Genomic DNA, 23700 nt, shown 5'->3' with positions numbered 1-23700 from the left:
AGAGCTTTGGATAGATGGGGGAAGAAAGTATACATGTCTGCAACTTTAGTAGTAAGAGCTTTAAATTGCCAGTTTCACATGCTTAAGTGCCAACAATATTTAATGGCTCAGTTAAAACAGAAAATGATTGCAAGCTCAGAAGCTCCTGATTGTAAAGAAATGCAGGATTTATTGCATGCAGTTGAACAGGTGGGAAAACATACTCTGCAATGTGGTTTTGATTCTTTAGAGGCCTCTTGTAGAGCCGCAGTTACAGGTTATGTTATTCGAAGACATGCTTGGTTAAAAGAACAGAGTTTACCTGATCATGTTAAGGCAAAATTATTGGATGCTCCTTTACAGCATGATACCTTGTTTGGTGTTAAGGCAGAAGAGGTGTTAAAGAAAATGGAGGGTAAAGCTAAATCTATGCAAACAGTCAAGGATTTCTTACAGGTACAGCCACCTCAGTTTAGCAGAAATTGTCCAACAAAGAATTGGTCCTTTCCAGTGTCAGACAGGGCAGAGAGAGGCAGATACAGATGCCCAAGAGGCAGATCTCAACCCCAAGGCTCAAACAGACAACGACAGTGGGGCACCTCAACCCCTAAAGGAGGTGAGGAAAGTCTCAACCTTACAGGAAACAGTCACAATGACTTTCCTCTGCGTACGCTAAGCACGTCCCTTTTGGAAGCCCCCTTAGTGGGAAAACTAGCACTTTTTTCTCAAAACTGGCAAGCAATCACCCAAGACAAATGGGTCCTGAATATTGTCTCTCAAGGTTACAGATTCCACTTTCATACTTTACCAAAGCTAAAAGGAATGCCAGACCTGCCACAAAATCAATGGGCAGAGGCACAAAAACAAATTTCAGCCCTCATGGACATGAGAGCTATACAAAAAGTACCACAACAGGAACAAAGACAAGGATTTTACTCAAGACTCTTCCTGGTCCCCAGAAAGGACAAAGCCTGGAGGCCCATACTGGACCTTTCAATTCTGAATACTTACCTGGATATTCCGAAATTCAAAATGTTGACATTACAGCAGCTTCTACCCATGCTGGGCAAGAAGGCTTGGCTTGTTACTCTGGACCTCAAAGAGGCATACATGCATGTCCCTATCAGACAAAATTGCAGAATATACCTCAGATTCAAAGCTGGTACAATGCACTACCAATTCTCTGCACTGCCCTTTGGCTTATCTACTGCACCCAGGGTCTTCACAAAGTGCCTGGCACCAGTAATTGCATTTTGCAGACAAAAAGGAATTCAAATATATCCATACCTGGACGACTGCCTCATTCAAGCAGAGACGAGGGACATTCTTCTACAGCATCTGGCGTTTGTAAAAAAGGTACTAATTTCTCTAGGGTACACAGTAAAGGAAAAGAAGTCAAAACTAGTGCCCTCACAACAGATTACATTCCTGGGTGCCAGCTTAAATACAACGGCCCAGATGGCTTACCTCACGCCAGACAAACAACTTCAACTAACTCAATATTTTCAATTACTGGCAAAAAGGTCCCATCTCCCTGCAAGAAAAATTCTGCAGGCCCTGGGATTCATGGCATCTTGCATACTACTAATACCATATGCCAGACTGCATATAAGGAAATTACAATGGTACCTAAAAAGTGTTTGGACTCAACACTCTCACAGTTTAGAAGCAGTAATTCCAATGATTCCCTGCCTACAACAGGAGTTTTGATGGTGGGCACAGACATGTCACCTAAACAAAGGGTCAGCCTTTTACCCAACCCACAGCCAGGCAAACTCTAACAACAGATGCTTCGGATTATGCCTGGGGAGCACACATGGCAGGAAAATGCATTCAGGGCAAGTGGACCACAGACCAAATGCATCTTCACATCAATCAAAAAGAAATGTTGGCTGTTCAGAATGCCCTAACAGCTTTCAAGGACCTTCTACATCCAGTACAACTATTACTAAAGACAGACAACACCACAGTAATGTGGTACATAAACATGCAAGGGGCCACTCATTCTTATCCCCTATGCAGGCAAGTCATGACCTTGTGGAAAACAGCTCTAACGTACCAAGTTCACCTGCAAGCACAATTCCTGCCAGGAAAGAAAAATACTCTGGCAGATGACCTAAGCAGAAATATCATGGACCCTCACGAATGGAAATTGAATCCGCAAATCTTCAGCATGATAACACAAAGATGGGAATGCCCAGACATAGATCTTTTTGCCTCCCCACTGAATTGCCAACTACAAAAATTCTGCACAAGGACTTATCACAAACAAGCATGGAAAGTGGATGCTCTTCTGTTCAGCTGGAAAAACCTAAAAGTCTTTGCCTTCCCACCACTGCCTCTCCTTTCAAAGGTACTCCTAAAAGCCAGACAAGAAAAAACACAGATGATCCTGATTGCTCCAGAATGGCCACGCCAGCACTGGTACCCAATCGTAAGGAACTTGGCTCAGGGCCCACTATGGATTTTTCCCCAAATTCCACACCTTCTGACTCAACAAAACAATCAGATCCTGCACAGTCAGCTCAAAACCCTAAACCTGGCTGCATGGCAGATACTCTAGTCAAACAGGCAACACCTTTCTCTAAAGCATTTATGGATATCATTTTGGAGGCCAGAAGGCCTAGCACCAGGAAAGCTGACTCAGAAAAATGGAAGAGATTCTGCGCCTGGAACCAGGCTCACAGCCTTGACCCTCTTGTTCCAAACCTTCCTCAGATTTTACAATACTTAACTGAGATGCTGGACAGAGGCCTATCCTTTTCATCAATTAAGATCCATGCCTTTGCGATTTCTGCACATTACAACACGGATCCTACTTTATTCTCTCATCCCTTGCTAAAGCAGTACCTCAGAGGGGCTAAAAACATAAGACCGCACCGAAGAGCACCAACACCAACTTCGGACCTCAATTTTGTTTTGGAAAAACTGGCCCTACCATCTTTTGAGCCAGCCAATACAGCCGATCTAAAATTTTTATCATGGAAAACAGCTCTGCTCCTGGCAGTAACTTCAGCACGAAGAGTCTCAGAGCTACAGGCAATTAAAGGCAGTGGAACCTTTTATAATTTTTCATCAGGACAAGGTATCTTTAAGGACAAACCCTACCTTCATGCCAAAGGTGGTATCTAGTGTGGCCCTTAACCAAACCATCCATTTGCCAACTTTTTATCCAAGCCCCCAAAATAAAGGGGAGAAACATCTGCATTCTTTGGACATACACAGACAGCTACGCTTCTACTTGGACAAAACAAAAGCTTTCAGGAAAACTGAACAACTGTTTGTAGCATATGCTGCAGGATCACAAGGCAAGGCTATCTCAAAGCCGACTATATGTAAATGGATTGGACACTGTATTCGGTACTGCTACACACAGCATGGAAAATCGATCTCTAATAACATTAGGCCTCATTCCACCAGGGCAACAGCCACTTCAACAGCCTTTCTCAGAGGAGTTTCTACCAAGGAAATTTTGGAGGCTGCAACTTGGAATTCAATGCACACCTTCAAGCATTATCACCTGCCTCTTTACTCTAAATCCAGAGCAGGATTTGCCACTGCAGTTCTGCAGGGCCTCATAGCCAATCCTAACTCTTTATAGACCAGCCACCCAACCTTAGCTTTGGGATTCAACCCAAGTGTGATGACTGCAGCAGTGTAACACGAGGAACATAGTACAGTTTTGTACCTACCATAAATGTAGATGTTAGAGTGTTCACACTGCTGCCGTCCAGGTTACCCTCCCTCTATCCCCTCTGAACTAGCTGGACTTATCTATACCTTTCTATCCTATACAACCTTTGGGGTGTATTTGCTGGTAACTGAAGGTATTGTTTTTATTTTATATGTTTATTTTTGATTAGCAATATGTATTGCCTACCTACTTGGGGGCACCTGACATCTGGGGCAAGAAAAACTGAAGAAAATGGCGTCAGATGCATATTATATACCCCTGGCACACTGACATCGGGGAAGACGTGACAGCAACCAACGCCGGACCAAGACTTTGGAACTCTGGCCGACTGCGGGACCGCCTGACGGCAGGATAACCCAAGTATGATGACTGCAGCAGTGTGAACACTTGAACATCTACATTTATGGTAGGTACAAAACTGTACTTTCCTCATCCTGAGGCTCAGACTTTTTTCACCTGTTCTTCATCACATGCTGTTTCAAGGAGTGATAGAACCTGTTCCTCCTTTCCAGGTGGGGAAGAGTTTTACTCAAGGATGTTCCTAGTGCAAAAGAAAGGAAATGCTTGGAGACCAGTTCTGGATCTTTCTTTCCTAAACCAGTTTTTGATAATGTCCAAATTCAAAAAAATGTCACTTCGCAACCTTTTGCCTCTTCTTCCTCTTTCAAGTTTCCTGGTAATACTAGACGTAAAATATGGTTATCATCACTTCCTAGTAATGTAAACTTCAAGTGTTTCTTAAGGTTTTGTGTGTCTGGTTCATATCAGTTCTTTGCCTTACCCTTTGGACTATCCACTGCATCGAGTGTTCACAAAGTGTCTAGCTGCAATTATAACTCATTGCAGGCAACAGGGTAGCCACATTTTGACATATTTAGAAGACTTACTAATCTTTGCTGAGCCTTTTTCAAAATTTCAGGAGTCTCTGTCTCTCTCTCTTTTGGGTGAGAGATCTTTTGCAAAAGATGAGATTCCAAAAGAACATTCATAAGTACTGACTCCCTCACACAGGATTATGCTTCTGGAATGTCAACTGGGCACCTCGGTTCAAAAGGCTTTTCTTCCACCTGAAAAAAAAGAGATTTTATTTAGATCTATTTCTAAAGTTTTCCACTCAGATTTCAGTCAGTGTGAGGGAATACCTCAGGATTGTGGGTCTCATAGGCTCCTGAGAAGTTACTAGGCTATTGGCCCTAGGGCCTTTATAAGCCTAACCATGTTTTACCTTTGTTCTTGTATTGACCAGGTTGTATGGTTTGTACTTGCAGAGTGAGTATATCAGCACCAACTGCCCTTATCCAAGAGAGACAGAGGTGACAGCCCCGGAGCAAGTTTATGGTCTCCCATCCAGACTTAAATAGGGTCATTTAGGTGCTCTGTTTTACATGAATTGGGAGTTTGTTCCAGAGGAATGGCAGTCTCTGCGAGACATATCTGTCTCTCCAGCATGTCCTGTTAATGTTGCAGGCTAGGTTAAGATCCCTAGAGCGAGTGAATTTTGTCCCATCTGACTTGCAGATGTGCAGCATTTCCATTAGGGCAGGGTCCGAGACTGCTCTGTAGACCAGGCACAAGTCGCCTCTCAGCAGCTTATAAGAGGCAGAGTACAGTGAGCAGGACTTCAGTCTGTCCATATAGGTTATGTGTTGAAGGCCCTGAATTTTCTTGGTAAGAAACCTCTGAGATCTCTCCAGCTGCTGTAGGTGTCTGGTGAGGTACATACAGAAGGGAGCATTGTCCCCTGTTAGGGGTCTGATGAGGGATAAGTGCAGGGGAGTTATCCTTAGCTCTGAATGTAATGCTCTTACTTAGGAGATGTGTAATGTAGAAGGTCTTTCTTACCATTGTGGATACATGGTGATCTAAGTTACATTTGCTGTCAACCTGTGTTCTCAAATCTCTCACCACAGGGTTTGAGCTAATGGGGGTACTGTTAATATTGTAATTTGCAGGGACTTCCCCTTTGCCGAAAGGGATGATAATGCATTGTTGTGTGTTTTGTTTAAGTCTGTGGCTTTGGCACCAATCATTTGTCTGTATAAGCCCTTTTTGTAGTAAGTCAACGATTACACCCAGTTAGCAGTGATCGGCAAACTTGGTAAGCCACAGGCCATCTATTTTTACCTGGACGTCTGAAAAATGGATTCCAAACAGTAGGGGGCCTAGCACAGGTCCTTCTGGTACACCACTGGTAACTGGTCTGCTGGTAGAGGTGGAATCCCCAACTTTGACTGTATGCATTCTGTCAGTGAGCCAATTGGCTACTCATGTAGTGGTATATGGGTTAATTTCCAGCTGGGTGAGTCCTCTCAATGATGCCTGGGTGAGGAATTGTGTCAAAAGCATTGGCAAAGTCAAGATGGGGTGTATATACTGTTTTGCCTTCATTCAGGGCTTTGGTGACATTCTGAAAGAGGTCCACGAGGTTTAATAAGCATGATCTACCTGTAACAAAGCCAAATTGTGTTGGTTCACGAGTTTGAAGTTCACCTATGTCTTTTGTTGAATAAGGTCACATGATGATTCTTTCCATAGGCTTGCAGATAAGGCTGGTTAGGCTTATGGTCTATAGTTCCCAGGGTTGGTTGATGGATCCCCCTTTGTGTAAGGGAATTACTCTTGCCGTTTTCCACTTTGCTGGGACAAAGCCAGCACTTAGACTGTGGTTGAAGAGAGTGCCAAGTGGTTCTGCTAGTTTTAGACCAGTAGACAGCCTGGGATGTTATCCGGTCCCATAGAGGCTGGGGGTTTTTTGGGCCATGGAGATTGCGGTTATGACCTGCTTTTTGGGGATACTAGGTAGAGGACTGGTGACAGGTATGCTTTGGGATGTCTGTTGGGGAAAGGGTGAAGTTTGCACCAAATCTGACTGCTTCCTCAGAGTCAGTATGAGTGATATCATCCACTACTAGTTTGGCAAAAAACTGGGCCTGTATGATATCCCTGGCAAGACTCCACATGAGAAAGATACAGTGGTATCTGAAATCTCTTTGGTCCTGTCATCAACACCCTTTATCTTTTCAGATCCCAGTACTGGGGTTTGTCAGAAGATAATTTTTTTGGTGGAGACAACAGATGCATCTAAATCTAGGTCTCCCCTTCTCTCTTCCTGCTCCATCGCAGTCAGTCATCTGAGATACTTTGGATTTTGTTTGGGGAGTAGTTTCAGGAGGGATAAAAGTGCAGGGGTGTGGGACACCAAGGACAGATGCAAGCACATAAATATCAAGGCGGTGCTTGCCTTAATCAAGGCACTCAACTCTCTGAACCATCTTTGGTCTCCCGGACCTCTTTAAGTAGTTACAAATAGTACCACAGTCATGTGGTACATCAACAAGCAAGGGAGATCCAGATTGTACCCCCTTTGCAGACTAGCCTTGTTAGTTTGGGATATAACTTCACGGCACAGTGTCATTCTACAAGCATCCTGCATTACATCAGAGCAAACTTATATGGCAGACAAGTGGAGCAGGACCAGGGCAAGGCCTTTGTGAATGGAAACTAGATTAGGGGCTTTTCCAAGATTTGATCCATCTATGGAAAGTTACCAAAGTAGACCACTTTGCCTCCTCTCCGAACAGTCAACTGGAAAGTTGAGTTCCAGGACTCCATGCAAGAAGGTCTGGAAGACAGATGCCTTTTTTCCCTTTGGACAGGGATGTTCCTGTATGCCTTTCCTCTAATATCCAGGGTACTTCTGAAGATTCAAAAGGAATCCTCCAAGATTATTGTGGTGACTCCCTTTTGGCCCAGGCAACCGTGGTTCCCCCTTCTTTTGGAAATGACCAGGGGCAATTACCACAGGCTTCTTCACAGACTGGAACTACTCACAGAAGAATGGGATGTCTGATACTCTCTGACATAAATCATCTTCAGTTGACTGCCTGGATGATAGGGTCTGAATTCCCTTTAGGCACCTGTTTTCTGAGGATGTACAGCAGGTACTAATGGAGGCAAGAAAGCCTGCTACTAGAAAATCATATATTAACAAATGGAAAGGGTTTTCTAGATGGTGCCAACAACATTCACACACACTGTCAAGGCTAATTGTTCTTTGGTTTTACAGTATGTGTGTGCATTATTATCCTATAGCCTAGGGATCATTTATTGGCAGTTTTATCATATCTACCTGTAGATTCTCCTCTTTCAAGGCAGTTTCACATCACAATGTTCTTGAAAGGGGTTTTGCATAAGAAGCCTCCAAGTAAACTGGTGGCCCTCCTTGATTCTTAATTTTGTGTTAGAGAAGTTAACACGTGTTCCATTTGAACCAGCTAATCTGGCTGACTTGAGGTTCTTAACATGGAAAACAGTTTTATTGATTGCTCTAACCACTGCAAGAAGGGTATCTGAGTTGCAAGCTCTTATGGTGAGTCAACACTGCTTCATTTTCCATAGAGACAGTTTTTTGTGAACTAATCCTTCTTTTATGCCTAAAGTGGTATCTAAGTTTACTTAAGCTGTCCATCTTTCTGTTTTCTTTCCTGAACGTAAAAATGAGCGATAAAGGATACTTCATATTCTGGATGTCCACAGACCACTCAGATACTGTCTTGACAGAACTAAATCTTTCAGATCTTTGGATTAATTGTTCATTGCTTATGAAGGTAAGAAGAAGGAACATCCTGTGTCAAAAAACAGACTGTTTCCAGTTTGGTTGTCTAAGGCTATTACTTTTTGTTCTACTCACCATGACAGATCTATTCCAGGTAGGGTCAAGGCCCAGTCTTCCAGGGCCTTGGCTTCATCCACAGCTTTTTTGGAAAGGGTTTGATTCTAGAAGTATACTAGACGCTACTTTTTGATCCTTTGTATATACTTTTGCAAAACACTGTCTAGGTCTAGATCAAGTTTTGGTAGGACCATTCTCCAGGAACTCCTGAACCAGGGATGAATTTCCTGTTCCCCATCCAGTTGTCCAAGTGGCACTTGAATTGTATTAGGGAGGAACTCAACTCCACATGAATGGGGAGCCTGTTCCAGAGAAGGGGTAATCTCTGGGATACATACCTATCTGTCCAGCGGGTCCTGTTTATATCGTAGAGAAGGTTTAAGTCTTTAGAATGGGTAATTCTGGTGCTGTTTGTTTTACAGATATACAGGAGGTCCATCAGAGTAGGGTCTGACAATGCCTTGTATGCCAGGTATAGATCTCCCCTCTAGAGCCTGTAGGAGCTGGAAAATAGGGTAGGGACTTGAGGTGGTCTGCATAAGACATGTTACTTTTACCCTGTATTCTTTTAGTGAGGAACGTCTGTGGACATTTCAGTTGTTGGATATGCCTGGTGAGGTACATACTGCAGGGGACATTGTACTCAATGATAGGTCTGATGAATTACAAATACAGTGGAACAATGGCTTCCTTGGACCTAGGTGCTATACCTTTGTTTAATAAGTTGCACAACATAAAATGATTCTTCACTACTGTAGGCATGTGATGGTCAAAGGCTAGATTACTGTGTGTGTCCCCAAGTCCCTAACTACAGGGACAACTCTTAGGGATGTGTTGTCAATATGATAGTTACTAGGGGTGAATGACATCCTAAAGGATGCTATTATGTATTTCTTGGCATGTAGTTTTAGTCCATGGCTCTGGTACCAATTGTTTGTCTGTGTCAGCCCTTCCTGGAGAACATTTGTGTATGTTGGCAATCCAATGACAGATCCTAATTTGCAATCATCTGCGTATTTAGTCAGCCAGAGGCCACTGACATTAGCCTTGACTTCACAGAAGTAAATGCCAAAAAGGAGCAGTTTCAGGACCATTTCCTGAGGGACTCCCCTTGTGACTGGCCTCTTTGTAGAGGTGGACTCCCCAATTCTAACCTCCTGGGTCCTGCCTATGAGCCAGCTGGCTATCCACCGGGTGACATATGGGTTTGTACCTACCTCTCAAGTTTGTCAACAATCCCGAGCGGGGGATTGTGTGAGATCCCTTGGCCAGGTCAAGGAACGCAGTGTGAACCATTTTGCCCTCACCTATTGCTTTGGTGACCTTCTCAAAGAAGTTCACCAGGCTGAGTAGGCATGTCCTGCCTTGATGAAGCCAAATAGAGTTGGGTCCAGTGTCTGGAGGTTGCCAATGTCATTACTGATCATGTCCATGATAATTCTTTCCATGGCTTTGCATATGAGACTAGTGAGACTTGCAGATCTGCAGCTTCCAAGGTCTGTAGATGGTCCACCTTAGTGCAGAAAGATGACTGTTGCTGTTCTCCATTTATGAAGCACAAAACCTATTTGGAGGCTACAGTTAAGTAGCAATTCCAGTGGGCCTGATAGATCATGTTTCATGCTTTTTAGAAGGCATCCTGAGATATTATCTGGGCCCACTGATGCAGTGTTCTTGGCCTTAGAGAGACTATTAAGGACCTGTTCCCTATTGATAGCAGGCGGAGTTTTATTTGATGGTATTTTCTGAGGTAATATTGATGGGGAGAGAGGGGTAAAGTTGGAGCTGAATTTTGTCACCCAATAGGTTTGCTACATCTTCTGACTCAGTATAGGTGGCTCCATTTACAATGAGCTCACCACACAATTGTGTATTGCCTTTGAGTCTTGCAGACATACCTAAAGAATGCCTTCTGGTCCTCCTTGGCCTGGGAGGGAAAATATACCTCAAATTTGGCTTCGATAGACTTTATTTGTCCTCTGAGCTGTTTGCTTAGATTGATGAGAGTGCTTTTATCCTGTTGAGTGTTGCACCTCCTAATTTTTAAAAGGATTGCAGAAGAGATGGAGCTTATCCCAGCACTCTGTGAGTAGAAGGCAGATAGTAATCCTACACGGGATACCAGTCTTATCTATCTCAAGAATGACATACAGATATACACACAGTTTCTCACCGTCTCTCTTGCTGCTTCACACTGGTGTGTTTTTTTTTTGGGTGTGGGAGGAAACTGTGGAACACCTTGTGATAACACAGAGACAAGGTGAGGACATGCACATTCTCCATAGAAGGCACACTAGCCAGAAACAAAACCAGGGAATCAAACACTGAAGCAGTCTAAGAGCTGCACCACTGTATTAGCCCAAATATAATCTGCAAAAAGTGTACTTCTAAACAGTTGTTTTTTAGGTATGATTTTTTTTTATTAACAATGGTGTAAAAATAAACATTATTTTGTATATTAACAGGTGGCCTTTCCTGGAGCTAGTGATCTTCCACAAATTATTGGAGGATCTGATCTAGAACCTCATCAGACAAAAAAGAATTCGGAGTTGGAGGCTTGGCTAAGGCAGGAATTGCGGGTAAGCTGAACAATGCAGACTCAAAACTATTGTGCCTTATGTTTTTTAAAAGGTAGTCTGATAATTAGGAGAGCGAATTCAGGCTATCTAGAAACCTGAATCCATGGAATAATTGTATTAATGCATTTCAGATTTCTTACTCCATGCTTGAACAAAGCATAGTCCTTTGGAAGATTTCACATCCATATAAGAAATAAAATACAGTTATATCTGAAGTGATATAGAGATGTAAAGTACAATGAGAGGAGGTAGGCAGTATGTAAGAATATTCAGAGTACCCTTTGCAGTACATAAGCACCAAGCAGACATAATTTCCGTATTTATTTGAACAGCTGCAATCAGTCATTAATAGAAGCTGGATTCTGGGTATGGTAGAAGCTTCTGAGTATAAGAATCATTTTGCTGCATTTAGCATTCTGGGTGACATCAACATTTGACATACTGGATCATTGTGATTGGTCAGTGGATGCAGTAGAGTGTGCATTCCTTGGAAGATGCTAGGTGCTGTCTCAGTTTTACTTTAAATTTGGACATCTGGTTAAGAAAGGGAATGTAACAGACAAATGAGATTGGTGTTGTGACAGTTTTGGCAGTAGGTAGTGTTCATAAAGAGGGTATATTACTTAACAAAATTCTACTTTCTAACAGCTCAGTTGCCAGCAGTAGCAGCAGGCAGTTGGCAAAAGATAAGTGGATTTAAACACTGTTTTTATATGTTTATGTGTGTGTGTGTGTGTGTGTGTGTGTGTGTGTGTGTGTGTGTGTGTGTGTGTGTGTGTGTGTGTGTGTGTGTGTTTCTGACCCTATATCACCTTCCATGTAGGGAGCTGTGCCCCCTGCACTCCTGGCTTTAGAACAACTTACCACGGATTCACTGCATCTAGAAGAGCGTTACACCCCTGGCCTGAATAACCTTTAAACAACTTGTGTTGCTCATCATATTATTGATTCACAAAAAAGAGATCACATACATTAGTTACAGTGAAAAGAAAAAAGTGCCAGTGACATTTTCCATTATCATTTAAATTAATTATACATACAGGCTTTTTCAAAATTATCTTCTGTACTCGTAAACATTACAACACACTCATTGTTTAATTCAAACTAATTTACTTTAATCATCTTGAATATTAATTTTGTATGTAGTGTTCCCAAAAGCACCATGTATTTTTTTATGAAATTTAGGTTCACCGTCTTGTAATGATCCATTCTCTAAAACTTGATGTAATGGGATCCTATCTCGCCTACATTCATAACAGATGGGTTCGGAGCCGATCCATCGGCTCCGACTCGGCAACTAATACACTAGCACGAAGTCTCTCATTGGCTGGGCTACTCCCTATCCCAGGATGCACTACACCTGCTTCCCCAGGTCTCGTTTGCCGCTTAACAAGCTGGACGTGGTCTCGACTTGGCTGGAGCTAAGTGGTTCTTTTTACCTTATTGGTCCTTGACCTAGGGAATTTTTGTCTGTATTAACCAAACAGCTGTTTTAACAGCTATTTCTTACTATTTCTGAGTGCTTGAGTGCTTCCAAAAAAATTTATTTTATTCAGTCGGGCAAGGCCCGTTTAAGTTAGAGGGCCTTTGCCCTACCTTTGAGTGCTATTAGGTTTAATTAACTTTTGGTTAGTTGTTTTTCGGGCAAAGCCCGTTTAAATTAGAGGGCTTTGGGCCGTTTAACTTGTTTCTTATTGTTGTGAGGTAAACTTTCACCAGTACTCGCGCCAGTGTGTCTCGCGCATTTCAGTTGGCGCAATTTGTGTATAGTGCTATACTTGTTGTGGTAGAGTAAGATTTCCATAGAGTTTTACTTGTTGTGGCCTGTATCATGTCTAAGGAACAAAAGTCAGGTTTTAAAAAATGCACTCGGTGCAATTATAAAATGTCCGTTACAGACAGTCATTCAGTCTGTGTGTATTGTTTGGGGCCGAAACATCTGCAAGAGACTTGTAGCGTCTGTCATGCGTTCTCCTCTAGAGTTCTTCAAGAACGCAAGAACAAGTTAATATTGAAAGGGCTTATCAAACCTTCTTTTGAGGAAGCCTTAAATCCACCTGTTGCTTCCAAAGAAAGATCGCCGGCACCGACAAGTCCGTGGAACCCTACTTCTAAAAAGACAAAATTGACCTCTTCTTCCTCGGCTCCACTGACTTCGGGGCCGAGGCGAAGGTCTGCCTCGATACCTCCTACCTCGGCTCCATTGCCTTGGGCCGCAAGTTGGAGTATCGAGAGGTGAATCACCTCCATCGGTTCCAATGGCTTCGGGCGGTGGAAGTGTGCAGCTCAGACTCTTCCCCTCGGCTCCGAAGAAGGCTCCTTTGGTGCCGATGGTGGTCCATGCTGTGGTGGAGTCGGCGCCGATAGCATTGGAGCCGTTTCGGAGCCGGTCCCCTTCTCTCTCGGAGCCGAGAGGAAAGTCTTCTTGATTGTCTACCTCCTCTAAATCATCGAGACTTTCAGATTCGGACCTGGATAGGGTTTTACAGAGACTATTCCAATCTCCAGTGTTTACTAAATTGGTCTCGGCTCCAGCACAGTTTGCTTCGGAGCCGATCCCCCCTCCAACACATTTGATTCCTCCTCCAACCTCTTCGGAGCCGTTGGAGCCGGTGGTGGTGGAGCAAAGTGGAGCCATACGGTCGGAGCAGAGACCCCTTACAGGCCTCCTGGTTTCGACTGTGCTTCCTACCCTGTCCTCCGGTTCAGGGTTTGGCACTGCGACCTCTTCAGCCGGAGCCAAAGGGAACACTTTGGGTTTGGGTGCTTCGGTACCTAGTCTTCCTCTTGGAGCATCGGCTGCTGGAATTCCTGGTGCCATCGTGGCCTCTAGACCAGTGACCTCCTTGGATTCTGGAGGTCCGGCCTTTGAGGTCATGATGAGCGCGCTAGCCATGTCTTTGCCGGTTCAGCAAGATTCTACCTCACCATCCCTAGATTTGGAGACTGGTGCCTCTGTTGTGTTGCAGCCCCCCGACAGCGGGGCCCCAGGGCCTGAGGATACCCCCATCGGCGGTTCCCTTCTTCCGGGTGGTCCGTCCGAATCTGCTTCGGACGAACCCCCAAGGAAGAAATTGTGTAAGAGGAAGCACGTAGACTCCCAAGATGAGTCTGTTACATCGGATACTGACCTCGATGACGCAGAAGGGTCTCCCAAATCATCTTCGGATGATATCTCCTTCTCAGACATCTTGGAGATTCTGAGACAGAGAGGTGACTGGCAAGCCAAAACCCCTTCAGCTGAGGAGTCAGTCTTCCTCAAGGCCTTTGGGGCCCAGCCTTCCGCCTCCTGGGTGTCTCCGCCCTTCGATGAACTCCTTGATTTGGTTTCTCGAAGGGCATGGGAACACCCTGATTCTGTGGAACCGGTGCCTGCGAGGCCCAATAAATTTTTTCAGCCCCCCCCCCCGAAGGAGTTTCTCACAAAGGGTGTGCCTGTAGATGCTTTGGTGGTGGCTTCTGCCACACAGCAGGACGTGGCAGAGGCTTCGACGTCTGTTCATCCTCCTAATAAGGATTCTAGGAGCATGGATAGGTGCAGGCGTACCCTGTCTTCAGCGGCCTTTGCCTTACGGTCGCTGAACTACTTATGTCATTTTACGGGGCTCCAAAGGGATCTTCTCAAAGAGCTAAATGACTCTCTTGTTGGTAACCTACCTGAGGCGCTGGCCCCGACTGTTGGCGCACAGATGACTACCCTCCTTTCTATTGTTAACTCGTCCATGAGACTCATTTCATATGCGGCCGAAGGGGCGAGTAGAGCAGCGGGAACAGGCGTTGCCCTCAGGAGACAAGCCTGGTTACGCTTGTGTTCGTTCGCGGAGGCCTTCAAGTCTTCCTTCGCCCCCTTTGATGGGTCATCTTTGTTTGGACCCAAGGTGAAGGACACACTAACTCGGTGCGAGCAGGAGGGCAAGACTTTGACTGCCGTTGGGGCCCGATTTTCCGCTCCTTCTAGGCCTTACCCCAAGGCTGGGAGAGGAGGGAAAATGTGGTTTAGAAAATCTCAGAAGTCTTTCCCTACTCCACCCAGTGATTCCCCCTCCAGAGGCAGGGGGGGGGGATTTTGGAAGACGCCGCCCCAGAGGTGGCAGAGGCCCCCGTAACTCTGGAGACCGCGATTCCTTTCGTGGTTCTTCATACAACCAGCGTCCCTGAGTTGTTGCCCGACTGTGCAACTCCGGAGCCAGTCGGGGGTCGTTTTGCGGCGCACCCACAAGCTTTGGAATCCATAACAAGCGATCAGTGGGTGCTTCGCATTATTACCGGAGGTTATATCATCCCCTTCAACAAACCCCCCCTTTCTTTAAGGGAAATCCCGGACGTACCACCCAGTCAGCGGGATCAGGCAGCATTAGAGGTTTCAAAGCTGCTAGAAAAAAGAGCCATCCAGCCTGTCCCCATTGACCAGATCGGATCAGGAACTTGCTCAAGATTATTTTTGGTACCAAAAAAGACAGGGGACTTCAGGCCCATTTTGGACCTCAGTTCATTGGATCATTTCGTAAAGAAGTCCAAATTCCGAATGGTCACTCTTCAATCTATTCTTCCTTTGCTGGAAAAAGATGCATGGATGTGCTCCATAGATCTCCAGGACGCTTACTATCACATTCCCATAGCTCAAGAGTCCAGGAGACATTTACGCTTCGCCTCGAGTCAGTCATTTCCAATTCCGAGCACTGCCCTTTGGTCTCACCACAGCCCCCAGGGTGTTCACCAAGTGTCTGGCAGTGGTAACTGCTCACCTGAGAAGTCTGGGATTCCAGGTTTTTCCTTATCTAGACGACTGGCTCCTTACTGCCACCTCCGAGCATCTACTACTCCAAGCGCTCAGAGCCACGTTCACCTTGGGCGTTTCTTAGGGATCACGTTCAATTTGCAAAAATCTGTACTACAGCCATCTCAGCGTATTACTTTCATAGGCAGACTGAGACACAAAAGAATGCGCCTTTTTACCGGCAGCAAGAATTCATGTCCTACAAGAACCAGTCAAATCCTTTCTTCCCCTTCTAAGAGGCCCGGCCCATCGGATCCTACAACTGTTGGGCTCGATGGCGTCAACCATACTTTTAGTTCCCTTGGCCAGACTTCACATGCGAATTTTACAATGGCTACTGTCGGTTCAATGGTCTTATCAGGAACTTCCCTTGAACCACTTAATCATAATCACGGAAAGTTGCCGTCGAGATCTGCATTGGTGGCTTCTCCAATCAAATCTCGACCAGGGCGACCCTTTATACCTCAACGTCCGTTGCCACTGTGACTACGGACGCCTCCCAGGTAGGGTGGGGGTCATTACCTGGACAGGTCGGTCCAAGGCACATGGCAGATCCAGGAAACGCATTTGCATATCAATGTCCTGGAGATGAGGCGGTACTATTGGTACTCCAAGCTCTCCATCACGCTCTCCCACAGGGCCCGATTACTATCCTATCCAACAACATGTCGGTGGTGTGGTACATAAACAAGCAAGGTGGAACCAGGTCTTACCCACTATGCAGAGAAGCCATGAGACTTTGGCACTGGGCGGTAGCTACCAACCGCTTTCTAATGGCAACGCACATACCGGGAAGTCCAATGTGATTGCGGACAGATTAAGCAGGACCATTCTTTTACCCCACGAGTGGTCCCTCAACCAGGGTATAGCTGCGAAAATCTTCGACAGATGGGGTCTTCCTTGCTGCGACCTGTTTGCCAGCCCTCACAATGCGAAATGCAGAGAGTTCTTCACACTGTTCCTTCTCAGGGACAGATCCCCAGGGACGCTCTGACTCACATTTGGCCCCGGTCTTCTCTCGCCTTCCCTCCGTTCCCCTCCTACCGAGGGTGATACAGAAGGCCATTTACATGGAGGCGAGATGATTTTGATTGCCCGCACTGGCCTCGTCAAGTTTGGTTTCCTTTCCTACAGAGGCATGCGATAGAAGGTCCATGGTTTCTGGATCCGGTGCCAGACCTGTTGACTCATCAGTCAGGGCGGCTTCATCCGTCTCTCAGGTCCCTGAAGTTGGCAGCATGGTTACTCCACTTCCATCCTTAGTCGAGACAATGCTCTTTGCGGACGTGGTCCACATACTGTCTTCTTCTCATAAACCTTCCACCATCAAACTTTATTCCAGTAAATGGAAAAGGTTTGCCTTCTGGGCTCAAGAACGGGGTATAGATCCTCTCACTGCACCAGTATCGGAGGTTCTGAATTTTCTGGCCTCCCTTTTTCAGTCGGGCTCTTCAGTTTCTACCATTAAGGTTCAGCTAGCGGCGATCTCTAATTTTCATGCTTCATTTGAACCTTCATTGATGTCTCATAAACTTTGTAAGGCTTTCCTTAAAGGGGCTTGGCTCCTTAGGCCTCCTTTATCTCATCCTGTCCCCTTGGGATTTGAATATGGTTCTTGCTGCCCTAACTGCCCGTCCTTTCGAACCAGCTGCTACCTGTGATTTAAAATTTCTGTCTTGGAAAACGGCCTTTTTAGTAGCCATAACGTCTGCCAGGCGAGTTTCAGAACTTCAAGCTCTTTGTTCTGATCCTCCCTATTTGATTTTTCACAAGCATAGAGTTTCATTGAAATTAAACCCTGCATTTATACCAAAAGTGGCCTCCTCTTTCTGTATTCAACAAACTATAGAACTCCCTGTCTTTTTCCAGAATTCTCTAATAGCAGAATATACTTTGCATCAATTGGACGTACATAGACAACTGCGTTTTTATTTGAATAGAACCGCTCAAACGCAGAAATCAAATCAATTGTTTGTTTCCTTTGCAGTGAACAAATTGGGTCAACCAGTAACAAAACCTCCATATCTAAATGGATTAAAGATTGTATCATTTTTATTTATTCACAGGCTAACAAAGACCTTCCCTTTCCAGTCAAGGCTCATTCTACCAGGGCAATGGCTACTTCCGTAGCTTTTCACTCCAAGTTATCAATAGATGATATTTGTGCTGCGGCAACCTGGACTTCTCCGCACACTTTCATTTCTCATTACAAATTGGATGTGGTTTCTCGAGGCAGAGCTTCCTTTGGTTCCACAGTTCTCAGGAGTGTTTTCCAATGAGCCACCCGGGATGTAGGTGCTAGGGGCGCTGTCCCATCTGTTATGAATGTAGGCGAGATTGGATCCCATTACATCTTTTAGTTATGTACTTACCATAACCCGGATGTATGGGATCCATCTCGCCTACATTCATAATACCACCCTCCTTCCCCTTCCATACGGATTTAGAGGGGCTGTAGTCACTTTTTCTTGGCGATCTTTCTTGAAGAACTTTAGTTGGTTATAGTGACTACTAGTTTTTCTGTGTTTGCATGGATGTATGAAAGCGAACAAACAAGATCTGGGGAAGCAGGTGTAGTGCATCCTGGGATAGGGAGTAGCCCAGCCAATGAGAGACTTCGTGCTAGTGTATTAGTTGCCGAGTCGGAGCCGATGGATCGGCTCCGAACCCATCTGTTATGAATGTAGGCGAGATGGATCCCATACATCCGAAGTTATGGTAAGTACATAACTAAAAGTTTCCTTAAATAAATTACTTTCATTTACTACTGGTATAATTTTCGTTTTCCAATTTTTTTTTTTTTTTGGCCCTAATAACAGTAAATTTAATAAGGCCTTACTGTGCATAAACATTTTAAAATCTAACCTCCAACTCAGTAGCATCTTCTCCTTTGTCAGTATAATACGTTTCCCAGACAGTTGTGCCGGGCATTTTGCAAGGAGTCCTTAAATAGCACCACTTATTCCCAGAAAATTTTTTTCTATTCTCCGCTTGAGGGAAATACAATGAAGTGTACTTAAAATATAAAAATATGAACATAGACATTTCCATGCAAGTATCCTAAGTCTTCTGGATTTCATAGCACGTTTTCTGCCATTATTTATTTATTTTTTTTGTAATCTGCCTTTCTGATTTTCTTTCCTAATCTTTTGAAATCTCGTATGATTGTTTCTTAGAGTTATGTTGCAGAATTTTACATTTCACTAATTATCCATTTCTTGATAATGTCTTCTGGTGTTCCTTTTTAGATCACTGTTGGACTAGCCTAAGCTATACGAGTCAAATCATGCCAAGAACAGGACAACCAGTGAGCTCCTAAAACTTCAGGCACCTTCCATACCCTGTAACTACCAAATAACTTGAGGGGAGAGGTGTAAAGTCAGCATAAGGACTTCAAACCCCAGAACCTTCTTGCCATCAAGTAATGCTCTTTCCTGCGGACTTTGAGTGATCAGTGGTCAGCTAGTACTTCTGTTAGGCTGGGGAAATAAGTACCCCATTGGGGAAATCCTTCCACATTATCAGTTTTTGTGAAAAATACTACTCTGTCAAAGTTTATCGAGAGACTGGGACTGCTGGTTAGGCTGTCATGAAACATTTTCACCTCAAAACATAGTATGTTCTATAGTCTTATCTCGCCTTCATTCTTGGGAACGGAGCTGAATCTCGGCTCTGACTCGGCCATACTCTAGCTCAAAAACTTCTGGTTGGCTCATGGCTAGGAGGTATCCCATCATGCATCACCAACATTCCCCAGATCTTGTCTGCTGCTCGCTCAGCTCAGACGTGATTCTTCTTAGCCTTGGCTAAGTGATATTTTTTCAATAATTTGACTTGCCATTGTTGGTTAATATAATATTGTCTTGGTAGCTTAGTGTGTTTATTGCAGTCTCTGTCTGACTATTTGCTGCTTAGTGTTTCTGTATATTTGTACCTTGTTTAGCCGTTCTTCCGTTGGCCTTTTTGGTATCCCTACATCACTAATCTCCTGTGCTGCTGTTTTCCTCTTTCCTCTTTGGGCTAAGCCTGTTTAAGTTAGAGGACCTAGTCCTCGTTCTGTTGTTTGTCTTCCGTTGGGATAGGTCCATCTAAATTAGAGGACCTAGTCCTCTGTTCCGTTTTCCATTTTCCATTTCTCCCTGGGCTAGGACCATTTAAATTAGGGGATCTAGTCGTCGGTTTATTCTCTTTCCTCTTAGGGCTAGACCCGTTTAAATTAGAGGACCTAGTCATCCGTTTATCTTTTTTTTCTGTTTAATAGTTGTGTGTAGTATTTGTGGATTGTGTTTTTTTTTTTGCATTATGTCAAAAGACTCTAAGGATCATAAGCCTTCGGGCTTAAAAAAAGTGTACTAAATGTACCCAGAAGATGTCCTTGACTGATGGGCACAGTTTGTGTGTTTACTGTTTGGGAGCTATCCACCTCCAAGAGTCTTGTCTGTCTTGCCATGCGTTCAGTCCTCGTATTCTTCAGGAGAGGAAGAACAAACTGATATTGAAGGGACTATTAAAACATTCCTTTGATTGGCATCCTCATCATCCGGTTCTAAATCTCCTTCCTCCTCCAAAAAAGACGAACCAAAAACTAGAAAAAGGCAGTCTCCCACCTATTCTCTTTCGTCGGAGTTGCTAGACAAAATTGCTAAAGTAGCTACACCCTCATCGGCTCCACTGATTTCGGTGCCGACAGAGGTTAGCTTAGTGGATCCATCAGTCTCGGTTCCAGAAACTTTGTAGCCGATAACTGACGCTACATCTTGGAGCCGGTCATCTGAACTCCGACTGGTTTCCCCAACTCTTAGGTCGCCTATATTCCAGCAATCTAGATCCTCCACTCTATTTTCCAGGTCCTCTGGGAGCCTTTCTAATGAGGACGCTGAGAGAGTGGTGCGTAGACTGTTTCAGACTGCTGCACTGGCAAATTTGCTTTTGGCTCCGTCCCAGTCGGCTCCGGAGCCCAATGTGCCCTCACACCCGATCGATGTTCCTCCTCCGAGCTTCTCTGAGCCTTCGGAGCCAGAGTTGTCAGTGCCTCCAGTTGTGGACAGGTCGATTCCAGCTACCTCAGTTGGTGTCTCGGTTCCGATATGTGCTCTGACCATTTTGGTGCTTTCCGTGGGGTCTACGGTCCTCAGCTCTCCGGTCAGGCCCGAGGGGGACGCTTCAAACTGAACTTCTTCAGTTCTGAGCCTAACTCTTGGTGCTTTGGCCCAGTTGAGCTTGGACCCCACATTTGCCTCAGAGTCCATCTCCTCAGTACTGAGGGATGCCTCTGCATCTTCGGAGAGGAGGGCATCCCCGGAGCTGGGGGGATCGGCCTTCGATGTGATGAGGAGTGTGCTCTCCAGGTCTTCATCTTCATCTACGGGTACCGACACTCTTCCCTCCAAGGCACCGATTTCAGTCTCAGCTCCCTCTCTCTCCCAACACAGTAGAGACCCGCAGCCTCACGATACCTCCATGAGTGGTCCCCAGTGTTCTGAGGTCTCCCCAGAAGACCTGTCTTAGGAACCACTTAGGAAGAAAACTTGTAAGAGGAAACATGTCGACTCCCCTGATGAGTCTACTACATCAGACCCTGACCTCTACGACTCAAAAGGGTCCCCCAAGTCATCTTCTTAGGTATGGGAAGCGTGTCTTTGCTTCAGCAGCTTTTATACTTAGGTCGCTGAACTATCTGTCCCATTTCACAAGGCTCCAGAGAGATGATCTGAAACAGCTGGGAGATACTCTACAGGGTAACGTATCTGATGCAGTATCTCAGAAGGTCAACGCGCAGATGTCTACCCTGAATTCTATTGCGAACTCCTCCATGAAGCTAGTTTCGTATGCAGCAGATGGAGCGAGTAGGGCAGCGGGTTCAGGAGTCTCTCCCAGAAGACACTCCTGGATGCGTTTGTGTAACTTTGCGGAGGCCTTTAAGTCTACATTTACCAACACCCCCTTTGATGTATCCTGTTTGTTTGGAATCAAGGTAAAGGACACACTCACCAGGTGCGAGCAGGAAGAAAAAAAACAATAGTCCAAGAACAGAAGAGGCTCAACACGACCAATGAAAAGTATAAATAAAATACTTTAATGCTGCAGCAAGTAAGCACTTTCACATTTCAAGAACGCTTCATCAGACTTGAATAGCTGCCATAAAATCAAACTGTTTAAATACGATTCAAAAATGCAATCAACCAATCAAAAACATAAATCAATTAATATTGTCTTAATCATTCATTAAAAGACACTTCATAAAACATCCCTATAAAATTAATACAGCATATATAAATATCAAATAAAATATATTAAAATATTTCAAATCACACATACATCATCTGTATTGAATTGAAATTTAATGTACATATGGACGTGCTGCCAAAAAAGGCTTAAGTGTCACACGTTCATTCAAACCATGCCCTTTATGTCCTTGTAACCTTAAAATCCATTGTTTTTCCCTTTCTTCAGTATAATTTCTAATATTACCTAGTCTATTGGATTTTCTTATTAATTCTAACACTGTAAAACTAAATTTATGTGATGTACCTTGTTGTAAAACGTGATTAGGTAGGGCATTAGATTCGTTTTCTCTCTGTATTGCGTATACATGCTCTCTGATACATTCTCTCAAGCTTCTGTTTGTCATGCCCACATAAAAGCATGAACAAGTCCGACACACAGCAATGTATATAATGTCTCTAGACTTACAATCAGCATAAAAATTCATATGATAAGTCTTGCCAGTGTCTGGATGTGTAAAATTATTACTACCAGATATAAAAGTACATTGGTTGCAATTCCTACAAGGAAAAGTTCCTATTCTTGTTGAATTAACAGGTCTAGGGCCCGCACTCTCATAGCATAATAATCTTTTAAGCGACTTCATATTTCTATATGCGAAACTGGGTCTGTCACCTACTATCTCTGTTATTTTGTCATCTATTGTTAAGATATTCCAATTTCTCCTAATTACATCTTTTATTTTCATATCTAAATTACAGTAGGGGATAGTCAGTCTCTTATAACTTTGTGTATGGTTATTGTTATTTCTCAAACCTTGATCTCTTTTCTGTCTATACAAATATGGTTTCCCTCTACTATTCCTATTTGATTCAACAGATACTAGAGCTTCATTCACCTCAAGTGTATCATAACCTCTTGTTTTAAAATTTTCCATTAATACTTGTTGTGTCTTATTAAATATTTCCTCATCTGTAGTAAGTCTAGAAACTCTCATACCCTGTCATGTAACTATATTAGAAAAAACATGCTTGGGATGCATACTAGACCTTACTCCAAAGGACAGAAGGGCGGCAAAATGTGGTTCAAAATATCACAGAGGTTTTTTCAGGACGCACAAGGTGATTCCTTCTCCAGAGGCAGAGGAGGAGGAAATAATGGTAGACGCAGCCCTAGAGGTAGAGGAGGCCCGCAGAACCAGGGAGACCGTGATTCCTTTTGTGGTCATCCCTATCAGCGCTCCTGAAAGGAGGCCCGACTGCGCGTCTCTGGAGCCAGTCGGGGGTCGTATTTCTTTAAACCCAGAAGCCTGGCACAACATCACTCAAGGCAAGTGGGTATTACAGATAATTACCAGAGGTTACCATATTCCCTTCTCTTCTCCACCTCCTCTGACCAGACGAATGCCAAATGTGCCACCCAGGGTTTCAGCAACTCTAGAAAAAAAGTTGCTTGTGAATAGAGTCATCCAGCCTGTCCCCATAGACCAAGTAGGATTAGGGACTTGCTCCAGATTCTTTTTGGTGCCAAAAAGAACAGGGGACATGAGACCCATTTTGGATCTCAGCAAACTGAACGAATCTGTACAGAAGTCCAAGTTCCGAATGGTTACCTTATAGTCAATAATCCCGTTGTTAGGGAAAGACATTTGGATGTGCTCCATAGACCTCCAAGATGCATACTACCACATCAAAATGGACAGGGCATCGAGGAGTCATGCTTCCGGTTGGGAGCCAGTCATTATCATTTTCGCGCCCTGCCCTTTGGTCTCACC

The 23700-nt window shown here is 44.3% G+C and overlaps 1 protein-coding gene across 1 annotated transcript in view; it reads left to right on the top strand.

The window, feature by feature from the left end:
- The window catches only part of NBN (nibrin), a 1386396-nt gene that overhangs the window by 1229115 nt on the left and 133581 nt on the right, over positions 1 to 23700 (top strand). The window contains exon 14 of the mRNA XM_044065389.1: positions 10811 to 10924. Coding sequence (XP_043921324.1) covers positions 10811 to 10924 — 114 coding nt within the window. The remainder of the gene's footprint in view (positions 1 to 10810; positions 10925 to 23700) is intronic.

This window comes from Protopterus annectens, chromosome 3.part0 (genome assembly GCF_019279795.1).
Source record: "Protopterus annectens isolate FY-2018-M chromosome 3.part0, PAN1.0, whole genome shotgun sequence".
NCBI classification, from domain to species: domain Eukaryota; kingdom Metazoa; phylum Chordata; order Ceratodontiformes; family Protopteridae; genus Protopterus; species Protopterus annectens.
This window is presented reverse-complemented; position numbering and strand designations above follow the sequence as displayed.